Source organism: Bacillus rossius, chromosome 14 (assembly GCF_032445375.1).
Source record: "Bacillus rossius redtenbacheri isolate Brsri chromosome 14, Brsri_v3, whole genome shotgun sequence".
Taxonomy (NCBI): domain Eukaryota; kingdom Metazoa; phylum Arthropoda; class Insecta; order Phasmatodea; family Bacillidae; genus Bacillus; species Bacillus rossius.
Genome location: NC_086341.1, coordinates 1,046,901 through 1,072,981, shown reverse-complemented (window position 1 = coordinate 1,072,981; position 26,081 = coordinate 1,046,901). Strand labels below are relative to the sequence as shown.

Here is a 26,081-nt window from a genome sequence, read left to right as displayed (position 1 = left end):
TTAAATTACGTTAACTGCAGCGAGGCGGAATAATACCTTTTTTTTTCTCTCGAGAAAGCCCATGGTTAAACGTGAAGAAACAAACGAAATCTTACTATTTAAAATTTTTTTTTTTGACGGAGAAAACGCTGAAGGTTGGCGTGTAATTAGCTGCAGGGTGGTGGTGGGGGGAGGGGGTGACGGCGAAGTGGGTCGTAACTGCACCGTCGTTAGTCGCCTGCTCCGGTGTTGCACGGCAACAACACTCCCCCTGTTCCGGCAGTTACCAGCGCGCCTGCTGTTCCAGCAGTTACAATCATCTCAGTCTCGGCTGTAGCATTTGGGATACGTGGAGACCGGAAAAAAAATTAGCGATTTAAATGACCTACAGGATAGACTTCAATACCCTCTGTGAACTGGGCAAATTACACCTTCTCATTAGCTACTGACTAGTGACACCTGTTAACTGGCCCAGAGTCCTCCAGATAAACTGTGGCCCAAGCACTGAAGCAGCAAAAAGGTTAACTTATTTGGATTCTAGCCTGTCGCGAAATTAATTCGTGAATTTTCCAGGTCTCTAGGGATGCGTTTTTTTGGTGATAGTAATTTTATACAAGTGTTAATAAGATGAAAGTTTCTGAAATGGATTGTTAGGTTATGTTGAGAAAAGTGATTTTTTTACATATGTATGTTAATGTGGTAAAAGTTTTGCGAATCGATTGTTAGGTTATATTGAGAATGTAAAAGTTGTATGTAAATTGTGGATCTCACAGATTCTTTTTTTTTTTTTTTTTTTTACTTGGACGAATGTCACCATGGATTTTCCGACAAAGACTCGGAACCTGTAGACAATAAAACAAATATGTTGGTTGATATGCCGAGACCACGAGAAGTGAACTATTTCCGGAACTAGACGGCGAGAATTTTGTTTTAAAGTTTAACCTCTATCAAAAGAACCTTAATTGAGGTTTTGCACCTGATTGAAGAGCATTTAACAAACCCTTCGGAACGGATTTTCTTCCACTAAATCTACAAGCAGATACTTCACTCTATCAGAGAAATTAAAACCTCCGCTGTCCATTTATTCGCGTTGTCAGGTAACCTGTTTACTTGTGTCTTGAGACATGCAACCAAGTTAAAAAATTTCAACTACCAGCCCAAAACAGGAAAAATGACGTTATATTATTCCAGTCAATAGAAATCAGCCTAACTGCCGCTTCGCACAGTCGAATGGACTTCACGCGAACTGGTCAACGAACCCCGGGTTCTTATGGCGCAAGGTTCGGTCGGATAAACCTAAGATCATTTTTTAACTACGATCTGCGAAACCCCGTTCGAGAGTCACAAAGGCGCAACTGGACATTTAAGTCATGCAAAGATTTTTTTTCTCCTAAAAGTATTAAACGCTTGTCCCTTAATTTCAGGATTCTCGGTGCTACTAATTCTGTGTTAAAATGTTTGAATTCACATAGTAATTATTTTCAAATCTAATTTCTACGCTTAAAGAGAAGAGACATATTCTTAAAATATTGTAGTTAATTTCACTAATCCTTATTAAATCACATTAGGTTTAAATGAAACAACTCTCTACTCATAGGAAAGCAGTCCAATAAGAAAATTCTTTGGTAAATGATATCACGAAAAAAAAACGTTTCTTCGTATGAAAAAGTTTTTACTTAATTTTTGCATTAGGCTTTAGTCAGTTCGGAGCACCACCCCAGAGTTCAAGGACTGTGTGTGAGTAACGTGTGTTTTACTTACATACTTGATACAAAGTGAATTGTGCTTTTTTATTAAATTTAGTATATACATGTACCCATCGATGTCTAATTCTTATGTAGTCTATGTACTATTAATGTATCTAACACTTATGTTATTTTCAATCTTAATTCTAATATTTAGATAATATGGCTCAATATTTAATAATTTACTATCTACGCCTTTAAATATTTATAATAATTTTGAGATATCTGTGTTTCGTTATCGATATCTCTTCCTCAGTGTACCTATAGGCCTAATACATTCGCGGTAATGATCATACAAAGCTTTTAAACGCACAAGTTTTATCAATTTTTTTTAATTATTTCCTTGGCTCGTATTTTTATGACATAGTAAAATACTACTTATTTATACACAAATATAAAAAAACAGTTAATATTAGTGTGTAAAAAGTTTGAATTAACTTACAGAATAATTTTGGCGTAGCTTTTGTAATCTGGTACCCGAACGGTCTCTCAGCATAAAATCAAATTCATTAACCAATGTAGCCTATAACCTGAACAAATAAAAATAAACTGGCAATAGTACGCACTTGTTGGATTACTCAAAACCTATATAGTTATATCTGCAATAAGTTGGTAGCTGTGTACTACTAGTTGCCAGAGTTCAAGCTACAATTTGTCATTGAAATGACTTTCGTCAATAATGGCTAATTTACTGAAAACCAATCGTTGATGAGGACTTAAAGTAAAATTTAAAAGAAAATATTCGTCAAAATATTTTCAACACGTCTTGATTAGAAAATTAAAAAAATATAGTAAAATATTTCACCAAACATAATTTTTGGTGCTTTATTTTTTATTATAAATCCTGTTAGAATATTATCATAAATTCTCGATAAAATATCCATCACGGTGTCACTGCACGTGTTAATGCGCCAGACATAAGGACAAGCCTACTTTGTTAAACAGGTCCCACGACTCGGCTCCCGCATGCTGATTGGCCCGCAGGGTGACGAGTTGTAAAACCAGCGTGTAAATTAAATTAACTATTCAGAGTTACGAGCAAGGACTCTGTTGGTTTTGTTTATGTTGAGTGGTCGGGATACATCGCCCCGGGAGCTTGAGAGCGTGAACCAATTAATTAGCCAATTAGCCACGGCAGCCGCGCTACGCTCTGGGTATGACCGACCTCAGCGGACGTCACAGCAACAGTTACACTGTTGGAAGAGTGTGGCTACGTTACTAAACATGTAAATGAAGTTGTTAACCTATACGGTTATACCTATACGCTATACTTAAGAGACAGGAAAAATTCGCGATATCAAGGACCTGTAGGATAGGCTCCATGATCCTCTATGCACTCGGGAAAATTACATTTGCTCATTGGTACAGACGTGCAAAATTCGCGGATTCATTCGGTAATAGGCTAGAATTCAAACACATATACCTCTTAGATAATTTTGCTATTGGCTTACTGTTCATCTGGACGAATCTCAACCAGTTATAAACCCTCAACCAAAGAAGGATCGAATCACAGACAAACCAATTGAGACGACTTACAAGTCGACAGCCAATGAACTTGCGTTATTTGACCGAGTGTACAGGGGTATGTGCAGTCTATCCTGAAGGCCATCGAAACCGCGAATTTTGCAGGTCTCTACTCATTGGCTACTGACTCGTGAAACCTGCTAGCTGGGATGCTCGTGATTCGGTACTTCTTTTGTTGATGGTTTTTCATTGGCCGAGAGTACATCAGATAAACTGTCGCCCAATTACTGAAGCAGCAAAAAGGCAAAAGTATTTGTGTTCCAGACTGTCGTGAAATGAATCGCGAAATGTTCAGGTCTCTACCAATCACCAGTCCCTGGTGGCATGCGTGTGGCTTGAGAAGCAAGGCCAGTGCTGCCAACTTGCGTGAGACACATGATTTCGTTTTAGTTTTTTTTTTGTCGGCGGCCCCTTTGCAGCGTGGCCACTCCACGAAGCGGTAATTAAGCGAGCGGCGAGCGAGGAACTATCCGGCGCCATCCCATTACCGCAGCCATAAACCCGCGGACCGCCGCTTCTTCCCGCCCGCAAATATTTGTCTGCTGGAGCCTCTGGGGCCTGTCTCCGTTGTCACCTCCCACAGGCCCAGGACTAGCTGGTCCCTCCCAGAGGCTCAGGGTTAGTCCCTCCCAGAGACCCGGGGTTAGTCTCTCCCAGAGACCCGGGGTTAGTCCCTTCCAGAGACTCAGGGCTAGCTGGTGCCTCACAGTCTCAGGGCTAGTCCTTCCCTGAGGCTCAGGGCTAGCTGGTCCCTCCCAGAGACCCGGGGTTAGTCCCTCCCAGAGACCCGGGGTTAGTCCCTCTCAGAGACTCAGGGTTAGCTGGTCCCTTCCAGAGACTCAGGACTAGCTTGTCCCTCCCAGAGACTCAGGGTTAGTCCCTCTCAGAGACTCAGGGTTAGCTGGCTAGCTGGTCCCTCCCGCAGAGACTCAGGGCTAGCTGGTACCTCACAGTCTCATGGCTAGTCCTTCCCTGAGGCTCAGGGCTAGGTAGTCCCTCCTAGAGACTCAGGGCTAGGTAGTCCCTTCTAGAGACTCAGGGCTAGCTGGTCCCTCCCAGAGACTCAGGGCTAGCTGGTGCCTCACAGTCTCAGGGCTAGTCCTTCCCTGAGGCTCAGGGCTAGGTAGTCCCTCCTAGAGACGACTCAGGGCTAGGTAGTCCCTTCTAGAGACTCAGGGCTAGCTGGTCCCTCCCGCAGAGACTCAGGGTTAGCTGGCTAGCTGGTGCCTCCGGAAACACAATTCCGTAGATGAAGCTATTTTCCGCGAAAATAATTCTGAGAATTACACTGTAAATAAATTTTTGTACCTACTTTTACAAGGAAAAACCTTGAAAACACAGTTGCCAACGATATCATTAGGAAATTGCAAGGCAGAGTTTTGTACCGTTTGCAATTTTACAAAGCTCTGCCTTTCAGTTTTACAAGTGATGTAGCTGGCAACCGAGTTCCCAAGAATATTCCTTGTAAAAGTACAACAATATTTTTTTAGCTATTCACGCGGTAGCAGTTTCTTCTTTGTAAATGACACAGTTTCGGGACCGCACAAAACTGGTGTGATTGGTCTTGCAGACAGTAGTCATATACCAAACCAATCACGATACACAGACGATGCTGTAGTGTTTTAAACACACATGGCCTTTTTTTCGAGAAAACTTCGTGCCCCTATTTAATCGTTTAAGGATTCCAAAGGCTGCGCTTGTGTACTTTACGAAGGCCGTGTTGTTTTGAGCGTGTCGTGCGTGGGTCAGTCGAGAGGCGAGGCAGAGATTGGTCCAGTGGTCTCTACCCCCTCCTGCCACCACCCGGCTGCGCGAAGACCAGGGGCGTAGCCAGGGGGGGGGGGTTAGGAGTTCAAACGCCCCTCCCCCCTTAGCACCAAATCTTTAATTAAATTTCTTATTCATCACTCAAACAAATTTCATATTAAAAATTAATAAAACAAATTTCCATTACAATATTTCAATTGAAGTACCGAAAACTGCTAAAATAGCACTATTTTACACCTTAAAATTCAAATTTTCCCGGGGGGGGGGACCCCAGGTCCACCCGCTTTAATACGGGGGGACCCACCCATGTTTCTTAACCACCCCCCCCCCCATACACCAATCCTGGCTACGCCACTGGCGAATACAGCTGACTGTCTGGAGATGACTGCAAGCACGAGCGGTGTGGAAGGACAGAGAGATATACCTGGGCCTGCTCCCGAAGGTGGTCACGCCCCAGCCTTTATCAAATTAAAAAATTCCGTTGAAATGATAGCGAGTCGCGGGACGGGGCTGAGCGTGTCGCTGCGAGACGAGAGCGTGGGGGAGCGTGGGGGAGCGTGGCAGAGCGTGGCAGAGCGTGGCCGTCCCTGGGCGACACGGCGGTTCCTCGGCTGGTCGCAAACCACGGGTCAAGAACGCAAGATAAGTAGAGACATGAAAAATTCGCGGGTTCATTTCGTGTTTTGCTAAAATTAAAATAATTATACCTTAGTGCTGCTTCTGCAATTGGTTTACTGTTAATCTGGAGGACTGAGGGCCAATTAGAGACCCTCACTCATAGAAGTGTCGAATCACAGACCACCCAGTCGAGACGACTCACAGGTCAGCAGCCAATAAACAGTTGGCATTTGCCCGAGTGTCTAGAGGATATTGGAGTCTATCCTGAAGGTCATTGAACCCGCGAATTTATCTGGTCTCTAAAAATAAGAAATAAAATGTAAACATTCACCCACAGAGAACAAGCCTGAACCAGCTTATGTCGAACACAAGGACCCAATCGCGCCAATGTTACATGTCTCTGCATGGAGCAAACAGTTGCCTCTCTAACGCGCGAACAAATTCTCACAAACAAATCAAGAAAGATTCCGGTAAATTCACACGTTCATATAACGTCGTTGCTAAAATTCAAATACATATTTCTTTGAGCTGCTTTGCTGATGGCTCACTGTTCATCTGGACGACTCTGGGCGAATGAGGAACCCTCGACCAAATAAGTATCGAATCGCATGCAAACGAGTTGAAAAGACTCACAAGTCAGCAGCCAATGAACTGGCGTTATTTGCCAGATATACAGAGAACTGTGTGTAGTCTATCACGGAGGTCATTGAAACCGCGAATTTTTCTAGTCACTGATAATAAGTAGAGACCGGAAAAATTCGCGGATTCATTTCGTGATAGTCTAGAATCCAAAAACGTTTGCCTTTTTACTGCATCAGTGATTGGGCCACAGATTATCTGAATGATACTTGGCCAATGAAAAACTTTCAACAAAAGAAGTATCGAATGATTAACGTCCCCAGTTAACAGGCGACACGAGTCAGTAGCCAATGAGCAAATGTAATTTCCCCGCGTGCATAGAGGATCATGGAGTCTATCCTACAGGTAATCGAAATCGCGAATTTTTCTAGTCACTGATAATGAGGGGAGAAATCTTCACGCGCAAGAGACCTACTTTGTCTCTGTCCGTCGCGCTAGGAGTTGTGTGTCCAGAGCGAACCTTCCTTCAGGACACGAAGGAGGTCTCTTAACGATCGTCGTGTCACCTTAAATATAGGTAAGCCTTTAGCGCGCCGGTCGCCATGGCAACCAGCCCACCGAGCGGAGGCGTGGGTAATACGGCCTGCGTGTCCGCGCGTGGCTGGCGCGAGGTGATGATGATGATGATGATGATAAGGTTTATTTCCTCTTTTTTTACACGTAATTAAACAGGAAAATTTATCACTCTCAAATGCAAGCTTGTGTGTGACTGCATCTGGTCACTTTAATCTTCGTGCGATGGTCTGACTAATGGAAACGTTTTAAAAATTGTAACATTCGCCAATCAAATAAATAAAAATAACTTTAAAATCTTACACAATTTTTATAAAGTTTAACGTTAAAAAGAACAATTAATTTAAATATAGAAATAAAATCTCTATGTGAAAATACAAACATGAATAGGTATTTATAGGATAAATTGAAGTAGCCTACATAAATTTCTACGGCATATATAGGTATAAAACATCACTTAAATACTACAGAAATCTCTTCATCAGTTAAATTATTCAGCCAACGATTGGCATATTTTTTAATTTGAAGAAATTTTTTTTTTAATTTTTCAGGAAGAATAAACTACATTTTTTGGAAGCAAAAATTCTGAAGATCTCTGTGGAATTGTTTTATGTTTTATGACATTCGATCACTTATACCTGCCGCTGAGAGCTATTTGTAGTTGCAGACATGTGAACGAGAAAACTTGTTGTGTGTCGTCATTTTATTATTTTCTCTAAATGGTCGATTAGTAGGGACATGAAACTGATAACGGCAACAGAATTTTACCGTTGTGTTGGCTAATTGTAAATCAATGCTGGCCCCGAATGCAGTGAACAATAATCGCACTATAAAACTATCGTTAAATTGCATTTACAATGTTTATAGTTATATATTAGATATATGTCTATGTAAAAGTATAACCTACGCGAATGTAATGCTAAAATTTCGATGAATAACGTATTGAATATTACATTTGGATATATAAGAGAAAATGCATAAACATTAGCCAATTAAATTAGTTTATGTTCCATTTTTAGCAATGCTCTCTATTTTTTTTTATCGCGCGTATAATTGTAAAAATACGCAATACACGTCACTGTAATGACCAAGTATCTGCAAAAATCATAGGCCTGCGCATATTAATGATCTCAACAAATTTACATGTGTTTTCTCTTTATCTAGACTATAGTTCAACACATCGGTATGTGCTTGTGTAGTTCACTATTGTTGGTTAAAAATTGTCATCTGTCGAAAGATCAAGTCGTTGGATTGACAACTAAAATATTGTGTTCGATACTTTGCCAGTTCATCTAATAGAAGTGTTGGTTTAGTCAATAAATGAAGATAAAATTTAAGAAGTGTTTTAAACTTCACATCGTAAATAATAAACATACTTAGACTGCATACGTTAAACGTACTTTTTTTTGGAAGGAATATAATTTCAACAGATGCACAGTTTCTTGTAAATTAACGAAATATTGTTTAAAAATCAATTAGAATCAGTGGTGAATTTATTCATGTATGCATCTATAAATTTACATATCACGGAGTAGAAATTCACACCAACAGCTGTGGAAAATTTGTCAAATCGTGGCAATTATTCGTTTACACATTTGTTAGAATTTTTACTGAAACAGAAGTTGTATAAACACAAACCCTTTTAGGGATAATTATAAATAACCTTTATGTGGAATCATTACTGCTACATAGCCTACATTGGGTGAAAAATTACTTGGTTTACATTACATTCATTATAACCATAATTTTATTAATTGTCTATTTGCTCACAATCGTGTCTAAGTTGCTGGCGTCCAGAGCAGCTGGTTGGAGACCCGTCCTAAATTTAGCATTCCTTGAGTTTTCTACCCAATGGCGTACGAAATATTATCCCTGTGTGAGTTGGTTTTTGGCACCAAGATAGAGAGACATCCACGGTAACTTCTGACTTAGTCTTAGGCTGTATTTGGAAGAAATATTCCTTTGCATTGTGCAAGTATTTGAAGAAAAACCTCTGGATTGCAGCACGTTTCACCTGATTGGCTGGCTTGGGTGAGGAACATGCTTCTTATACTACCAGAGCCAATGGGAAAATAATTGCTGTGAAATGGACAAGGAGTAACGGAGTCCAGCAAATGATACATTAACATCTGTAATTATTTCAGGGAAAACATTTAGCCGATGTCTGAATTCTTCTGAAGGTTGTATTTATACATTATACAACCCGTACTTGTCCCCGGAAGCTACAGCACGAGGGCTGTCCAAACTGCAAGTGAAGAGTGCGGGTTGCGAGGAGCGACGAGTCTGCTTAATTATTCTCGCGCACTTCCAGACAAAGAAACGTCACCGTAGGTTATATTTTATTGAACACTTTATAATTAAAACACTCGTAAAATAATTTTCACTTTATAATTTTTCTCGATTAACATTTGTAATGAATAAATATTTTTTTTTAACAGGCTTATAACAAAGTTTGAACAAATGCATGCACATATGCCGATCTTAACTTACGAAACAAAGGGAAATTTTTTTTAAGTAGGCCTATACCTCTTTCTAAAAATTTATATGTTTGTAATTAAGTGTAGAATTTACTATTATCAGCTTATTTTTTTTCTGGGATTGTATTTATTTATTGAAAAATTGGATGTTTACAACCTGTCTAGCTGGCTAATACTTAAAGAATAAGTTTAAATTCTACCGTCAAACTCCGACTACACGTTCAAGACGACAAAATTAATTTAAAACATTTATATAACTTGTGGTCTTAAGTGCTTGCCAAGTCTAGTACTTATATGTACACGTCACACGTCTTTGAAGTCGAGGCTTAACAACATTCTTTTTGTATTGTAAATAAAACGCAATGTATTTAAGATGGAACACTGGGAGTCTGGATTATGTTCTACTTTCTACAGCCACAACGAATTTTGTCACTGCCACAAAATAATTTTACGACAGAGATATGTTTAGTGGTGATTGCAGAAATTTGTTTAATTAATCATATAATCATTATTAAGAGTCTGGTTGCTTCTATTATGTACAATAAAAATATTGTTCAACCCCAACTTCAAAGATGTATATCTAGAGACCGGAAAAATTCGCGGATTAATTTCACGACAGCCTAAAATTCATATAGTTGTACCTCGGTGCTGCCTCTGCTATTGGCTCACAACTCACCTGGATGTCTCTGGACCAGTGAGAAACACTCAACCGAAGCTGTATGGAACCACAGGCCGCTACATTGGGACACCTTCACAAGACAGCAGCCAATGAGAGGGTGACATTTGACAGAGTGTATGTAGAACTATAAAGTTCATTATAGAGGTCATTGAACCCGCGAATTTTTCCAGTCTCTATGTATATCAGCCTCGGGAAGCACTTTAAACCATAAGTCGTTTAGATGTTTCCAACTTATTTTGTGTTGATAAACCTGTCGCTCGAATTCAGACTCAACCTGTATTCATAGAGGCCACACGTGAACTGCTCCAGCGGACCGCAGGATAAGTGACGTGTGCAAGTGCACGACTGCGTGGACAGCTCGGCTCACGGACAGCGCACGGACAGCGCACGGACAGCGCACGGACAGCGCACGGACAGCGCCACCGGACTCCACGGAGAGATGTATCCGTCCAGGAATGCCGCTCGCAGCCGGCCATTAACACCTGAGAGTCTTTTCTTGTACCGATTAAAAAATAAAAAATTCCACTCCCGCCCCGCCTCCGGGGCATTCTCACTCGTTTGTAAACATCGCCCCAATCACGTATGTCCATCGGCGTGTTATGCGGATTGGAGAATTATGTTCTCCGGGAGATTTACGACCGGACATTTCGATGCTTAAAAAAAAATTAACATTTCTACGTTTAATTGCCGTTGTGTCGGTCGGTTTGAACCAGTCCGGGGAACTGACGGACGCTTTTCGAATCCTCCCCACCCTCCGGAGAGTAGGCCGTGGCGACTCGAACAGCCAACCGCTGCTCGGAGCGTCAGCCACGTGTTCGTCTCGCTGTGCCAGTATACTCCTGCTGCCCTCGCCGCTAGGAGCGCTGCTGTGGCGGCCACAGCCTAGCCGCGATCTCTTGGTCTACACTTGGCACTTGTGTCTCAACAATATTATATATACAGCTAGAGACCTGAACATTTCGCGGGTTCATTTTACGGCAGGCTAGAATCCAAAAATATTTGCCTTTTTGCTACTTCAGTGATTGGCCCACAGTTTACCTAGAGGACTCTGGGCCAATGAAAAACCATCACCAAAAGAAGTATCGAAATCACGAGCATCCCAGTGAACAGGTGTCACGAGTCAGTAGCCAATGAGCAGGTGTGATTTTATCGAGTGCATAAAGGATCACGAAGGCGATAATCCTGTAGATCACTGAAATAGCGACATTTTCCGTCCTCTAGATGTTGGTGAAGTATCGGTGAACTTCAGTTGGTGTACGCGTTCAAGGCACGGTATCACCCGCCATGTTGATATGTTTTACCATATTATTATCATTACTATTATTTAAGGGCTGTTTATGAGATCACATAATGACCGGTACCTACCTCCCTTCCATTTTTTGTTCCGACACAAATGTTTTCAGCAGATATTCACTGTTTTATTATGGCCATTATGGGTGTAAAAAGTCGTGTACGTTTTCGTAATTATCATTACTTGTGCGACTCTTTTACGCCCATTAAATTACACTTAGTAAATATCGTGTTAGAATTTCAGAAATAGGCCTTAAATTATAATCTAATGATAAGAAAATGAAAGATATCAACATGACCTCAGGGTAGATAAATGGACTGAAAATATGTGAAAAACACTCATAAATAGGCCTAAGGGGAATTATGTTCCTGAAACGGCATGTGAAATTAACAAAATTCAAACAAAGCAGTTGTAACCGAATTCCAATAAATAATTTCACTACTGAATTTTTTGAGTGTATCTCAAACAGTACTTTAACTTTTAACTTCATAGAAAACAACAATTATCCAACCAAAAACGAATGTAAAAATGTCGCGTTGCCCTGGTGAACAGAGACACTCCAATGACGGCGGATATTCAAGTAGCAGGCTAGCCTCCAAGGTCATGTGCGTGCGCTGTGCGAGAAGTGACTTCTGTTGCCTGAAAGTAGCGACCACGGACCACGTGGGAGCTCAAGTACCGGTGACTCCCATTGGCTAACAGCCTTGTGGGGCGCGAAGAACTGTGGACGATATCATCAAGCATCGGAGACAATACACTGATGTTTTAAATATAGTATGCAGTTCAAATTATCACTGCATAAAAGATGAAACTCTACTAACGAACAAATGAAATAATTTTGATTGAGAAAATTGAGTTGGAAAAACTCTCACTAGATTTTTTATAAGAGAGACTGGAAAAATTCGCGATTTCAATGACCTGTAGGATATACTCCATGATCCTCTAAATTACATTTGCATTACATTTGCTCATTGGCTACTGACTCGTGACAGCTGTTATCTGGGATGCTCGTGATTCGATACTTATTTTGTTAAAGGTTTTTCATTTGCCGAGTGTCATTCAGATAAACTGTGGCCCAATCACTGATGCAGTAAAAATGCAAACGTTTTTGGATTCTAGACTATCATGAAATGAATCCGCGAATATTTCAGGTCTCTAGCTATAAGATATGTCAACGCCAGCGGTTTCTTCCTTGGAATTGCCGGCCGTCTGCAAAGCGAAGCCATTTCCTTATTTGGCAGGGACTCATTTAATTCCGCACAAAATTTCTGTCATTGGTGTGGCAACAGGAGACATTTACCTGAAACAAACTTGGACAGTCACGAAACACGGCGATGCTACAGTGTTTTAACAGAAAGCTTGTCTCGAAACAAAAATAATGCTCCTACTCTGCTAAAATAACTTACGAAACGTACGGAGTTCAACTTAATTATTTGTTATTAGAATATTTATTTCTCGATTTGTATTACGATAATATCCATAGCTGTAAATTACGGGTTAGATAATATTTGAATGATTATCTGTAAGATATTTTAGATCTGTTAATACTTTTCAAACTTAAATTAGATAAATTATTGCCAACGTTGTTTTCTCATTACGGGTTGCAATTAACCTTGTGTAGCTACATTGTGAATAACAGCGAATAATTGCTACAGGTGCAAGTGTCATTGAGTTTAGAAGTGAAGGTTAAACTACTTTCCATTCGCGTGATTACTTGACACCGCAGCCTGTTCTTGACACGCTTTAGTCGCTCGGGCACTTACTTCACTCAGCCGTGCTGCAGGCTGCTTTTCATTTGAGGTGACCGCACTCACTCTGAGTGGCGCTGTTGACATGTGGTTGCAGCGGCGATGTCTGCTGCAATACATTGCAATAAAGTGTTTGGATAAGCCATCGTTTTTGTGCTTATTTGTTTTTTTTTAATTTTTATAAATTTTTTCTGTTTTTTTTTTTTTAATAAGAAATGAGACAATCAAAGGTGTGCCTACACTGTAAAAGCGATATTTTTTATTATTAAATATAATTCTTTTTTAGTTTAGTTAATTAAATGTGAACTATTCTCTCAATCAACGTCTTTTTAAATCTTGTCTTATTATTATTATTTTTTGATTTAATGTATTTTTGTAAAACCAATTTATTCAATTTTTCTGTGGTTATTTATAAAACAAGGCAGTCATGTGAAATATAAGACACGTAAAACTATATGTATATACATCGCCAAGGGTTTCAATTAATCATTGTGATAATTACGAAAGGCACGATGTGTGTGTAGTAATTTATTTCATTAACTCATTAAAAAAATAGTAATCGTGAACTTACAGTTCGCGGGAAGCACATTTTATTTTTATGTTCACTACCAAAAGATTAAAACGGAACGTTACTCTATTCGGTTACCTGCCAGTGTGAGAAAGGGTATTTTTTTTCCTCTTAAAAGGGATGTAATAAAAATTTTAATTTTCACAAATTACGTCGTGATTTTGTGGCGAAAAACTGAGAATCTCTTGTTTATTTTTTAAACATGCAGAGTTATTTGTAATGGGACTTCATACAAGTAAAAAATTTCTATGTTGGCGTTTTTGGAATCATTGCGTAGCAATTCTGCTCGTTCAGTAGACTGGAACTCGATCCTTCAATGTTAATAAAAATTTAAAAAAATAATGTGAGCGTTCTAAGTTACTGATTGGTGATTATAGACTGTTTTTGTTGCAGCTCTTACAGGAAAATGGCGATGGCTATAAGTTTAAAATCATTGAACGATAAAAGACCTAGGTTAACTACACTAACACACGTCCTTTGAATGATTCTTCCAATGAGGAAGATTGAAGGACGTACGGCATCGTTGGTTTATACTGTATGTCGTAGAGAAACCTCAAGAAAGGACTATTTCAATACACTAAAACACAGGAAACAAGCCAAAATCAGCCAATTTCTGTTTCCTGCCATGAAATTCTCTGAACCATCTGTGCATTAGCTTTTGATATTGGCCGATTTTGTCTTATTTTCTGTGTGCTTGAGCATTCATTTTTTTTTTTGCAGGTTCTTGAGGTTTCTCTATGACATGCGGTGTTAATCTGCAATGGAGTATGTAAAAAAAAACCTTTAGGTACAGGAAATATATTTTAGAAAATTCATTTTAAATAAATTGCGAAGCTTCAAATGACATTTATTTGTGTGACGGTGTAAATAATTTTTAACTTATTTAAATGATTCTTTCATTGATGGGGAGGATTGATTTAAATAGTTAATGACATGTTCAAAGTAATGATTTGAATAATATATATTTTAACTTCCTGAAAATATACTGCACCGTGCTTTCTTTGTTTTGCAGTGCTAGTTATTTCGTTTTCGTCTGTGAAATTTGGCCATTCCTGCCAACCAAGCGTTTGCATTGCCGCTGTGGCGAGTCTCTCGTTTTATCCGTGCACAGTTGAGGTAAATATAGGTTTATCAAAGTGATTTACGTTCTGCTTCTAGCCAACCCCAAGCCGCCCAATTGAGTTGTTACATTTTTTGTTCAATTTTTGTAAATTTTAATTTTTATAGTTATATACTGTATATAGTCATTTAGTTATATAGTTATATTTATATAGTTTATATTTAGTTCACGAGACTTAATTTAACAGATTTTTTTCTCTTCTACTAATCTTGCTATGCTTTCTCGAGAGCCATGGCTCTGACAGGCCTGTGCCATCCGAAGCAGGCTACATGTGGACTGCGTCGAGAGACCCCTCCTTGCGCTACACTCAGTGTACGACCACGTCCTCACCACGAATAGCGAAGATGGCGTCGCAAGTTTGTTCACATACAGTTCTCTGCTCTTGTGAAACAATGAGAAAAATGGGAGCGTTAGAAGTTATACTTACTTGCTGTAATAAAAAAAAACTAACTTTAATTTTACATGCAAATAATAAAAATAAAATAATAAAAGAAATGGAGTGATATTATAAATACGGGCAATAGAGTATGAATTCAATCAAATTTAAAAAAAAAAAAATAGATACTCAGAATTCAATATTAATATAAACACCCGTATAAATTAATTAATTTAGTAAAATAATCTGATTCATTTTTAATTAATAAATAAAATAAATATCATAAATATTCTATCTAATTTATTCATTTTAATTATTTGTGAAAAATAAAGTAATTATTCATAATGAAAATAAATTATACATACGGGAACATCACCTCACTTATATCAATAGCTACAGTTTAAAATATACTTGAAAAAATTTTATAAACACAATTTATATCACTAATACTCACAATAAAATATTTTTTTTTATTTATATAGTCCAGTATTCAATATAAATCACTAAAGTAGGGATTTAAAAGCACATATATAATTTTTATTTTTATGTAGCTTTTTTATTTATATGTGCCTTTATTCCATCCTGTAACAATTTCGTAGCATGGTGCGCGCGCATCTTAAAAATTCACTCTCACAATTTTTTTTTATAATTTGTTCCCCTGATGTGTTTGATTCTTTTTGCCCACATTAAAATATTTCGGTTTTTTACAATCCCTTCACCACAATGTGGCCGCACGCCTCGAAACGACCCAGTGGTTTAGCGATAGTGCACAAACTCAGTTAAGCCACTGACGGCAGGCCAACGTTTTACTTCGACGATAAGAAATGGCTGTTGACGGACGAGTAAAGTTTATTTTCAAAATATGCTATTGTTAACTGCGCTATGAATTTTCAAGGATGTTTCTGCAAGTGCTTTAGTCGCACTCGTCAAGCTATGCCTTAATACGAAATTTAGTGTTTGTAAGATGCAATAACTCGTATATAGATACCTACCTGTACGAAAGATTATTTACAATATATTTTGCAGATATATTTTCGTTCAAATATGCTTGTAATAAATTATCGTTCTATCACTCTGTAAGCTTACTCTGAAAATTACGATTTGCAGGGTAAGTGATAGCTTTAACACACTTCTATAGGGAGACAACATACCCAGGCTGCACTACTCTACAACCATGTATAACAACAGAGTAACTAGTGAAAGGGTAACATAAATATATACACAACTAATGAGGCAAGTTGGTAAAACATGCAATAATCAGTAAGAAGTTAGAACTCATTTTATTTGAATGTAATCCAAACAACGTGAAAAATCTATAAGCATGTAATAAAATTAATAAAATAATATGAAAATACTCCAACTTCCTTAATAAAAATCGGGATATGATACCTGAATTAGCGTGGCCGTTAATCGGTGTGCACATGTACCAAAATTTTGTAAAATTTATAATAATAATCTCAGGGTTAAATTTTAATGTTGCTATAGTCAATATACTAATGAGATACTACACTCAAGACCACTAGACCTGAGTGTGCAGTGTGCTGAACATTGTCGATTATTCCGTGGAATAAAATCACTAGTGCCATTGCAATTAATGTTACTTTAGTTATTGCACTTAAATGAGTCAAAATGTCCAGATTACAACTCGATATTACACCGTTAATATATTATACAGTGATGGCGTCACTTGGATTACAATTATTAAAGCCTAAAATGGCGTACCTTTTTATGCTGAATAAATCGTAAACATATGTAACTCAGGTGTATGTATCCTTGATATATACAACTCAATAATAAAGATATACTTCATATTGTTTCAACTGTAATAACATTCCGCCGAGATTACTAGACTCACGCACTAACCAAAACCAACTTCGGTCACAGCCAAAAATCTCTTCTTTTGTTGCCGCCAAGTAAACAAAAACTATTCACTAACTTACAGTAACCATGGCAACTAGATTCAAAGAAATCAAAATAAACAACTTTGACACCTGATAATACTCTGTACCCTTACAAACTTAATACTCATTTAGTTAGGACTCTATAAGTTAAAAGTTTAAAGTGCCATTAAATAATATTTATTTGTGGTATTAATAAAGTGTCTGAGGGAGATAACGACAAAGCTAAACGCATCCTCGAGTAGGGTCTGAGCCCTTATGCGGGAAGCGACTGTTCTTGCATATGAACTGAGGATATGAGAGAAACCCAAAACACATTTACCGGACGCGTATCTTCGCAAACGTGGTCCACAAATATCGAGAATAGGACCTACAGTTGGGTGGGAATTATGGGCCCGGGGGGGGGGGGGGGGGGGAGTTGTTCCCAGAGTCCGAGGAACCTGTGATTGGTCTGGGCTTGTTCCCGAGAAGTCAGTGCAATGCACTGCACTGTACAAAATATTTATTCGTTCTACAAGGGTTTCTCGATGTGTAACATCTCAGCTCTCAGTATACGGCATTTGGCGGGAGTAATTTCGTGAATGGAACGGAAGTTGCATGGAACGGAAATGTGTAACCTCGGTGCTGCCAAATGGCGGCAAACCAAAGTTCACAAAGCCAAAGGGAGAATTTAGAGCCTTAACTTTTCAGTGAATTTCAACGATTAGGCAGTATTTTAAAGAAATTCTGTGCTTGAAAATCAGGTCTAAAGCTGGGATTTAGTTTTTTTGTCAAGTTTTTTTTTCGTTTTTTTTTATCGGAGCTGTTTCTTACACAGTTTAACATTTCAGCCTGCAAATCGAAGACTTTACTTGTTACCGACGTTAGATGTTACACATCTTTTGTGAATACTGAACGACTAGCTCGCTTTTTTTTAAACCTAGTTTTCAAGGTATTTTATTTTACTTTTACAAGTGAAAACTTTTGTTTTGTTTTTTCCAGCAAATTTCTGAAGGACTTGCAAAATGTATGCTTTAACTCTTTTTATTTTATTTTTAAGACTATAATACTTGTTTCTTCAGATAAACCATTAGATTTAGGCTACATATAGAGATCGTAAAATTTAGTGGATTTTTTTAAATAATAAGATCAAATTAATAAAAAACACTTTTGTATATTTTTGAGATGATTTCCTGTTAGCTCACAGCTCACCTGGAGGAGTCGGGAACAATAAGACTGCCTCGTCCGAAGAAGTATCTAATCACAGGATTCCAGCAGACAAAGAACCGGCGACATTTGCTCAAGTAGATACCTATACCAGGACAGTGGCATCTATTCTGGAGGTCGTTGAAGACGCGAGTATGCCTATTTGTACATTACACAGGAATGTGTTGTAAAATTTACACTTTTATATTAGTTGATTTACTAAGAAAATTGTCAGCCACTAGTATACATGAAAGGCTTTGTAAAATTACAAAAACGTGTATTGTACCAAGTGGTTTTACATGAAATAAACCGCCACCTCAAGTCGTATCTGGTAAAGTGTTTGTTACAGTGTCTGGTACACTGGCATAGCGAGGCAGGTGGCCAGAATAACCGGGGTTATATATCATATTTAAATGTTAGCACAGACATCAGACATCGACTGTCACAATATGTGTCGCTTCATCCTTGTTCCAGAAAAGGAGAGAATGCAACATATTTTTGAAAAATTTTAATTATGTATCATAAAAGCAACAATCATTCAATTTATTATCATTTCAATTTTAAAAGCTAGAAAAACTGAACTCAAATTTTTACTGCTGAAAAATACAAAAGTAATGATTTTTACACAAAAATACAAAAAGTTATAGGCTATAGTTGATATAATTCCATATAGTTTACAATAATTGGTTGGGGATCTCTCAAAATAAAATATGTCGAAGTGCTGGCTTGTGATAGCCAGTTAAGGTCCCTAAACCCACACTCGCGTAAAGAGACAGGTTATGCCTACATGTGGATTATTTCACCCATGAAATACCATTTGTGGTCTATGCATATGTGTATGTCAAAATTAACCTTATCAATAATTGTGACATGACAGGGCTATTATTTAAAACAAAAAGCCGTAAACTGTTTGCTATTATTGAAGAAAGAAAACACGCTGTTTCCATTCACTAAGAAAAGGTTTTTGTGCACTACAAAATAATGTCGCCATCTCCACTATCAACAAAACAGGTTAAACACTAGCAAATTATATTTATAACTTAAAAACGATGTCATTTAGAATTTTAGTTATATAAATTACCACTCGATGTGTGGTTAAAACTTAGCTGTGTATTTTTTAGATTGAATATCAGTGTAGGCTTTTGTGGCCTACTATTTACTTTTAAATATGAGTTTTATAATATATATTTTTAATACATCTATGCAGCACATATATAAAATATTATCACCAAATTTATTTATTTTTGTTTGGAAAAATGTAATGGGTCAGCTAAATTTTGTTCTTCATAATGCTCTGTAAATCAAGTAAAAACGATAGAAACTATTCTGAAACAAAAAGCCCTGAAAGAGTGCCCCATTGAAAAAAAATATATATTTTAAAAACTTTTAACTTTTACCAGAAACCAATGCGCTACTTTTAATTATCAGGATCAACCAAAAGTTTATGATAAAAATTTTATATATATCCTATAACGTTTTCGTTGAAATATAATGAGAATCACACTATTTATTATTCAAATATTTTTTCGGACATACGTCATTGCTAGTATGAACAGTATATTTATTAACTTTTTTATTTTATTATTTAAAAGAACAGAAATTGTGGTGTCAAAAGATGCTGGGAAATAATTTCAAAACATCTGGCCACAGTCTCAAGTTTTTGGGCAAACATATCATGCAAATGGTTACGAAAACCTTGCGATAAATTTTGTCTCTATTTAAAGTAAGAAAATCATAGTATTTGTAATTGAATCAATAAAATATTTTTGTTTCATTCAGTAAGCAAAGATTTTCAAGTAGGCCTATAGGTATTTATATTTTGCTGAAATAGCTCTTTGAACATAGTAAAAGATTTTAGAATAAATATGTAAGCAATATTAATGGATCAGACTTGTTTTTCTTTTTGCCTGTGTTTGCCTGTGCCCATCCTGACAAAGTTCTCAAAACATTAAATAAAGTAAAAATTTATGTACTTGGATTACTTAAAATCCTAAAATATGCTCGTACAGTTTGTTCCGGAGATAATGTCAACAATCAGTTCAGTTTTAATTTGACAGTAAGAATTGTTGAATGTTCTTCGTTAAAGAGGCCACAAAAATATGTAAATTAGAGCCTAATGTGAACAAAATCTTCGAAAATGTGACAAAACAATTTTTTTCCCTGGTTTCCCAGGAGGCATCTAAGGTTTGAAGCCTAATATAAATAAATAAATACACACTGTGGCCTACTTAATTTACTATAAATTTATAAGAAATATTTGTTTCTATTGCAAACCGTTGTGCTACTAGGTAGTCAAAATCTTCTTAAGAAATTTTTTTCCTCTTTAAAAAAAGTGAATTTTATTATGTAACCCTATTTTTCTAAGATTATACATTAAGAATGTTAATAAAAAAATTAATTGTTATAAATTCTAAAAATTTCTAAATTACACGCTTGGAACAGATGCAAGATGTTTTATTTTAAGAATTTATTTAGGTCACTTGGCTATGAATAAATTAGTTTTCTAAAATGTTGGCGTACTTAAAGTTTTTCAAACAATTGAACAATATGAATCAATGATACTAATTATTTTGTTACTTGAACAAAGCCTACACACAATGCGCTGACATTAAAGATGTAACAGTTTAAAAAATGGCGTAATATTACAAAGTACCTGCACGAAACCGGTTTTAGAACAGGATACTTTTACAAAAATTAATTGCAGCTTAGCACTTTTATATGACAACAATGCCTATGAAAATAAATGTTTCGGTGAGAGCTGAAATATTAATATTACACTGAAGTATTTTTCTTCACTTATTTCTTTAAAATTACAAGAAAACGGGGGGAAAAAATATTATTAAAGTACAGATACAATAACACCTTTGTAGTTTAAACTTTAGAAACATGATTAATAAGCTACATAAATGTTGAAATATACATAATAACATTCTAACCGTCGTATTAGAAGAAATGCTGTAGAAATGGCTAGAAGTTATCAAAACCATCTTTGAAAAAAGTTTTCGTTAGAAATATTTATTTGTACAGTTAGAGTGTACGTATTTAACGAGGAAAAAATCAAACAATAGGCAGCCCAAGCGCGAAGGACAAGTTGTGCGCGCGCAAGCAATATCGAGAAACATAGAAACACTTGTCTTCTACTTGCAAAAAAAAAAAAAAGTGTCAAACTTTGGACACCCAAAAATCATATTTTTAAGCTATAACCACATTATAAAAGATAAACATATATTATATATAAATTTTGTTGCCATAATTTACATCAATTTCTAAGTCTCCATTTGATAAAACAAAATCAACACTACAAAAATATGTTACTATCATCATTCTGTCAAATATTTAGAGATTAGTATTTTCAGTTACAAGAACACTGTCAACAAATTTTATACACTGCAACATGAACTACCATGTTTTATCCTCGTTTGAGAAATTAAATTTTTTCAACCATATTTATCTATAACTATCGACTGGACAGAAAAAAAGGAAGTAATTTTTTACCGAATTAGACTCCGTCACATCTCAGTGTAAGGCTTTGTTTAGTTATTGCCAAAATTTATTTGACGCTCTATAATAAAACTCTTTTCTTTTCTTAATTTTTTCCTGTAATTATGTATATCATAGTGTGGTTGTCCACATATTACGTTGGGAATATGCAATGTAGGCCTACGTCAAAGCTATGGACCTCTACTAAGCATGGCGCTTCAAAGCTATGCACCTCTACTAAGCATGGAACTAGTGAAGGTAGATGACAAGCAAGAAAACGTCGTCAACTCATCAACTTCATCAACCTTCTCACTGACGAAAGATCACTCACACGAGCATACTTCCACCCGGGCCCCATTCTGTCGTTGGTCCTCGGAGTTGGATTAAAAATAAATAAATAAATGACGACACATACATCTACATGCCTCTTTGAGCAAGCAGTTTCACACTGAATACACTTTCAATTTTTCTTTCCCAGCGTGAAAAGAGACCAACGGTTACGTTAAAAAAACTTTTTTTACAATCAACACAAATCATCGAGAAAAACAGCGAAATATAGTCGCTTAAGAATTAATCTTTTTTCATCAAAAAATTGTACAGACATACTTTTTCTGTTATCTTTAGTCGCGAATTATGTGTAACAATTGTATTTGTTGTAAGATCATAAAGATTTTCAATGAAACCGTCTTATATTCATTCGAAAATAACTACACAAATGATTTGTTTTATCTTTTACGCAGACCAGTAAAACGTGCCAATGTCCCTAATGTCCCTGCGACGTACCAACAATCACGTGAGCTGGGTCAAGGGTTTCGAAATGGGAACCGGGGGGAGGGGGGGGGGTTTCCCAGTAATTTCGTTAAGTATGTTCCATGCTACATGGTGTCTTATTTATTGCAAGAATTCTTCAAAACTATTTTCCGGATGCAGTAGGCTACTGTTCGAAATAGGGCAACTCAATTTTTGTAGGAAGAAACTATAACTACTCTAAATCATAGATACAAAAAATTGTTTGCTGTCATGATAGATGTCATGAATTTTTAAATTCTAATTTTATTATGTGTAAATATTCCTAGAATTTAAAAGAAAATGGTCTAGTTATTCAAACATAGTTCATGATGCTGACAATTTTTTTCCCACGTAATATGACATATTACAAAAGTGATAAGGAAAATTATGTAGGCGAGAAGTACAGAATGATAATAAAATAAGGCCCCCAGTTATAAAATTTAATAGTAGGTACCAACTGAAAGTGTTGGTTCAAAGTCACAATTAAAGAGTAACACAAACAGTTGTAGATAAGCGCATGCGCGAATACTGCTTTGTTGTTCTTTCGCTTGCGGTGCGAAAGAATTGCTCTTTCCCCAATTAGTAGAGGTTAAACCTGTAAACTTTATTTGGCAACAGGATGGGGTCCCTCCTCATTGGAATCTCTTTGCACGAGAGTGGTTGACCGTCCAAGCCTCTGACCGTTGTTGATTGGTCGTAATGGTTGAGACGACAGAGCTCTTTTTCGCTGGTCTCCACATTCACCTGATAGGCCTATAACGCATTGCGATTTTTTCCTTTGGGGCTTTATAAAAGATCGTGTCTACGTTCTGCCGCTGCCTAATGATTTGCCAGAGTTCAGACACAGAATTGAAGAGGCTATTGCTTCCATTAATCCGGACTTGTTAACCAAAGTGTGGGAAGAATGTTGGATGTGTGCCGTATGACTGAAGGTGTGCATATTGAACATTTGTAACATTTGTAAGAACAACTAGGTTATTTGACCTTCAGTTTGTTGCAAACAGTGTAAATGAAACTGGGACATTGTTGTGTAGTTCGGCACCTGAGCAGGGTCCCCAGGAGGAGCACCTGTATCCTGCACCCCTGGCAGCGAGGAGGCCAGAGGTGAGGTGGGGGAAGGGAAGAACACGACTCTCTACTTAACTACTTAACCCCGCACGCAAGCGCTTGCGCAAGCGGAACGACGCGAGTGCGCGAGGGGGAACGCCAGCACAGCTGTCCGGGGAAGGCACTTCATTTACACAGATAAGGCGTGTCGGCTTTCTCGGCGAACTATGTTGTGCAGACTTGCGCGCGCATCACGAGAGACGTTCCCACGACGAACCAGAACTCGCTGGTGAACAGCAAACCGTAATATTAACGAGCTCGATGCAGCCTACCGTTAACATGAGCATATGTAATATACGTAGGCCTAAATGTAAATTAAGAAACCTAACCAAAATATTATACTTACAACCTTACAAGAAATGCTCTTGCTATTGCCACCAAATAGCCTGTTTTCTGCACGATCAGATCAAAGACACCAAATAACAATAATTATTTCTATTTTTTTAAAATTTATTCACTTAAACTTATGCGTAAATTAGGGCCTAAGTATTCTCGGCATACATTCACTTGACTAAAACGCATCGTCAATATCTTGTGCATATAGTGACGTAAGAAGGTCATGCAGTAAAAAAAAAAATTACGTCTTTACAAGTTTGCGTAAAGTAAACACATTCGTTACCTTACAAATACTTGGACACTATAGGCTACTTCCGGTACAGAAATAATCATGTAAAATTACTGATATTTAAACATTTGTTCATTTACATGAAAACTACATATATGGCTACAAAAAATTGAACGCAGTAATACTGTGTTCGAATTCTTGCTCGAGCTAAAGTTATCTGTAAACCGTTCCCTGAATAGTACAGTATTAACTGCGCACATTAATACGCACAATAAAAGAAAATAAAATCCAACTGTTCATTATTAGATTATAGGCCTATTTTAATGGTTAAAAAATTATGCTTGAATTTAACCCCAATTAAAATATAAACGTATGCGCCAATATTCGTAATATATAAGTACTCAGTTTATCACGAAAAACAGTTTTTGTGGATGCAAAAAATAACCATAGCCATGTATGGTACAAAGTTACAATATATTCCTTGTTGTATTACAGTCTTGGCAACTGTTTTGTTTAATTGTAGGCCTACAGATTTTTTTTTCTGTGTGATTTAATATAAGTTCCATAATATTGTCTCGGCAACAGCTACAACTAACTATAATGCCGATACTTGACGTAACTCTAAATTATGCAACGGTTTGATGATTGCCACTGTCATGTCAATTAAAACAAGTAACCTACAGAGAGCTGCTGTCGCAAATCTCGTAGCACGTAATTTACCTTTTAGGCCTACGAATTAAGATTCATATAATTATGTGCTATATGTTGATTTCAAACCTCACAACAGAGAACCATCTCCAAGAAACACAATTTCCATTTCTGAAAACCTTAATGATGGTTGTAGGCCTAGATGCCATGAAAATCAGGGGCGCAAATATGTAGGATACTCAAGAGAGGAGAGCGGAGACTGCCCGAGAGATGCACGTGTGGTTAGGTTGACCGACACAAGACATCTCTGGCTAGGGTGCTTGTATGTTGTATACTGCCTATATATTAGCCTAGGTGCATGCAACAAGCAGAATACTTAAAAATATACAGACAGATTTCAACGAGACGTAGTTTTGACACGAAACCCGCTTCACAGTCACGCTGTTGCAAGTGCCGGCAGGCCCTCCTCAGAGAGGAGCTGAGAGCAGTCGAAGAGCGGGGGCGGCTCACCTGTCAGCCGCTCCTTGACCACGTGCGAGGCGAAGGCGGCGGCGGCGGCGCTGCGGTGCAGGGACGCCGGGTCGACGGCCGCCAGCCAGGGGAAGGGGGGCGGCGCGACGCCGAGCGGCGGCGGCCGGTGCGCCGGCACGCGGATCACGCCCGCGCCGTACAGCAGCGCCGCCCCCGGCCGCTGCAGCGAGTACAGGTGGGCCGCGACGGCGGCGTCGTGGTGCGCGGCGGCGGGGGGCCGCTCCGGCGGCGGCTGCTGGGGGCGGGGCTTGCTGTCGCTGCCCAGCAGCCGCGAGATGCTGAAGTTGAGGGCGGCGGTCGGCGGCGGCGAGGGGGTCGCGGGCAGGCCCGTCGTGGCGTCGCTCGGGCAGCAGCTGTCGTCGTCGCTGCAGCGGCTGTCCGTGTCCACGTTGATCTCCTGGTCCTCGTCCTCCAGGTCCGTCATGGCGGGTGCTTCACTCCGGCAGCCCAGTCAGCCGGGCAAGTGACTCCTCGCGCTCATGGTCGGGTCCGGCTCCTCTGACCCCCACGAGCACGCGCTACACTCGCCGCCACTGTCCCGCGCGCTCTGCGGCCACACTCTGGCCTGCAGTCGGGCCGGGCGCGAACTGGCGCCCAACGCGCGGGCTCTCGCGCGTGGGCGGGGCCTCCGCGCGCCCCTCCCCGCCCGGAGGGGGAGGCCGGCCAATCGCGGCCCGCCGCCGGCCCGCCTCGCCACGCCCCCGTGTTAACCTCATTGGTCAAACCTCAACAAAACACAAATTGAAACCCACTTAACTTGGGGAGCCCCGGGTGAGGTTAGCGCGGGCTCTTCTAGTATACCTCTCCTCTCTCTCTCTCTCTCTCTCGCTCTCT

The 26,081-nt window shown here is 38.5% G+C and overlaps 1 protein-coding gene across 1 annotated transcript in view; it reads right to left on the bottom strand.

Moving 5' to 3' along the window:
• Positions 1-25,776, bottom strand: part of LOC134538909 (T-cell leukemia homeobox protein 3) — an 81,063-nt gene extending 55,287 nt beyond the window's left edge. The window contains exon 1 of the mRNA XM_063380521.1: positions 25,227-25,776. Coding sequence (XP_063236591.1) covers positions 25,227-25,671 — 445 coding nt within the window. The 5' untranslated portion in view covers positions 25,672-25,776. The remainder of the gene's footprint in view (positions 1-25,226) is intronic.
• Positions 25,777-26,081: the final 305 nt, after the last annotated feature.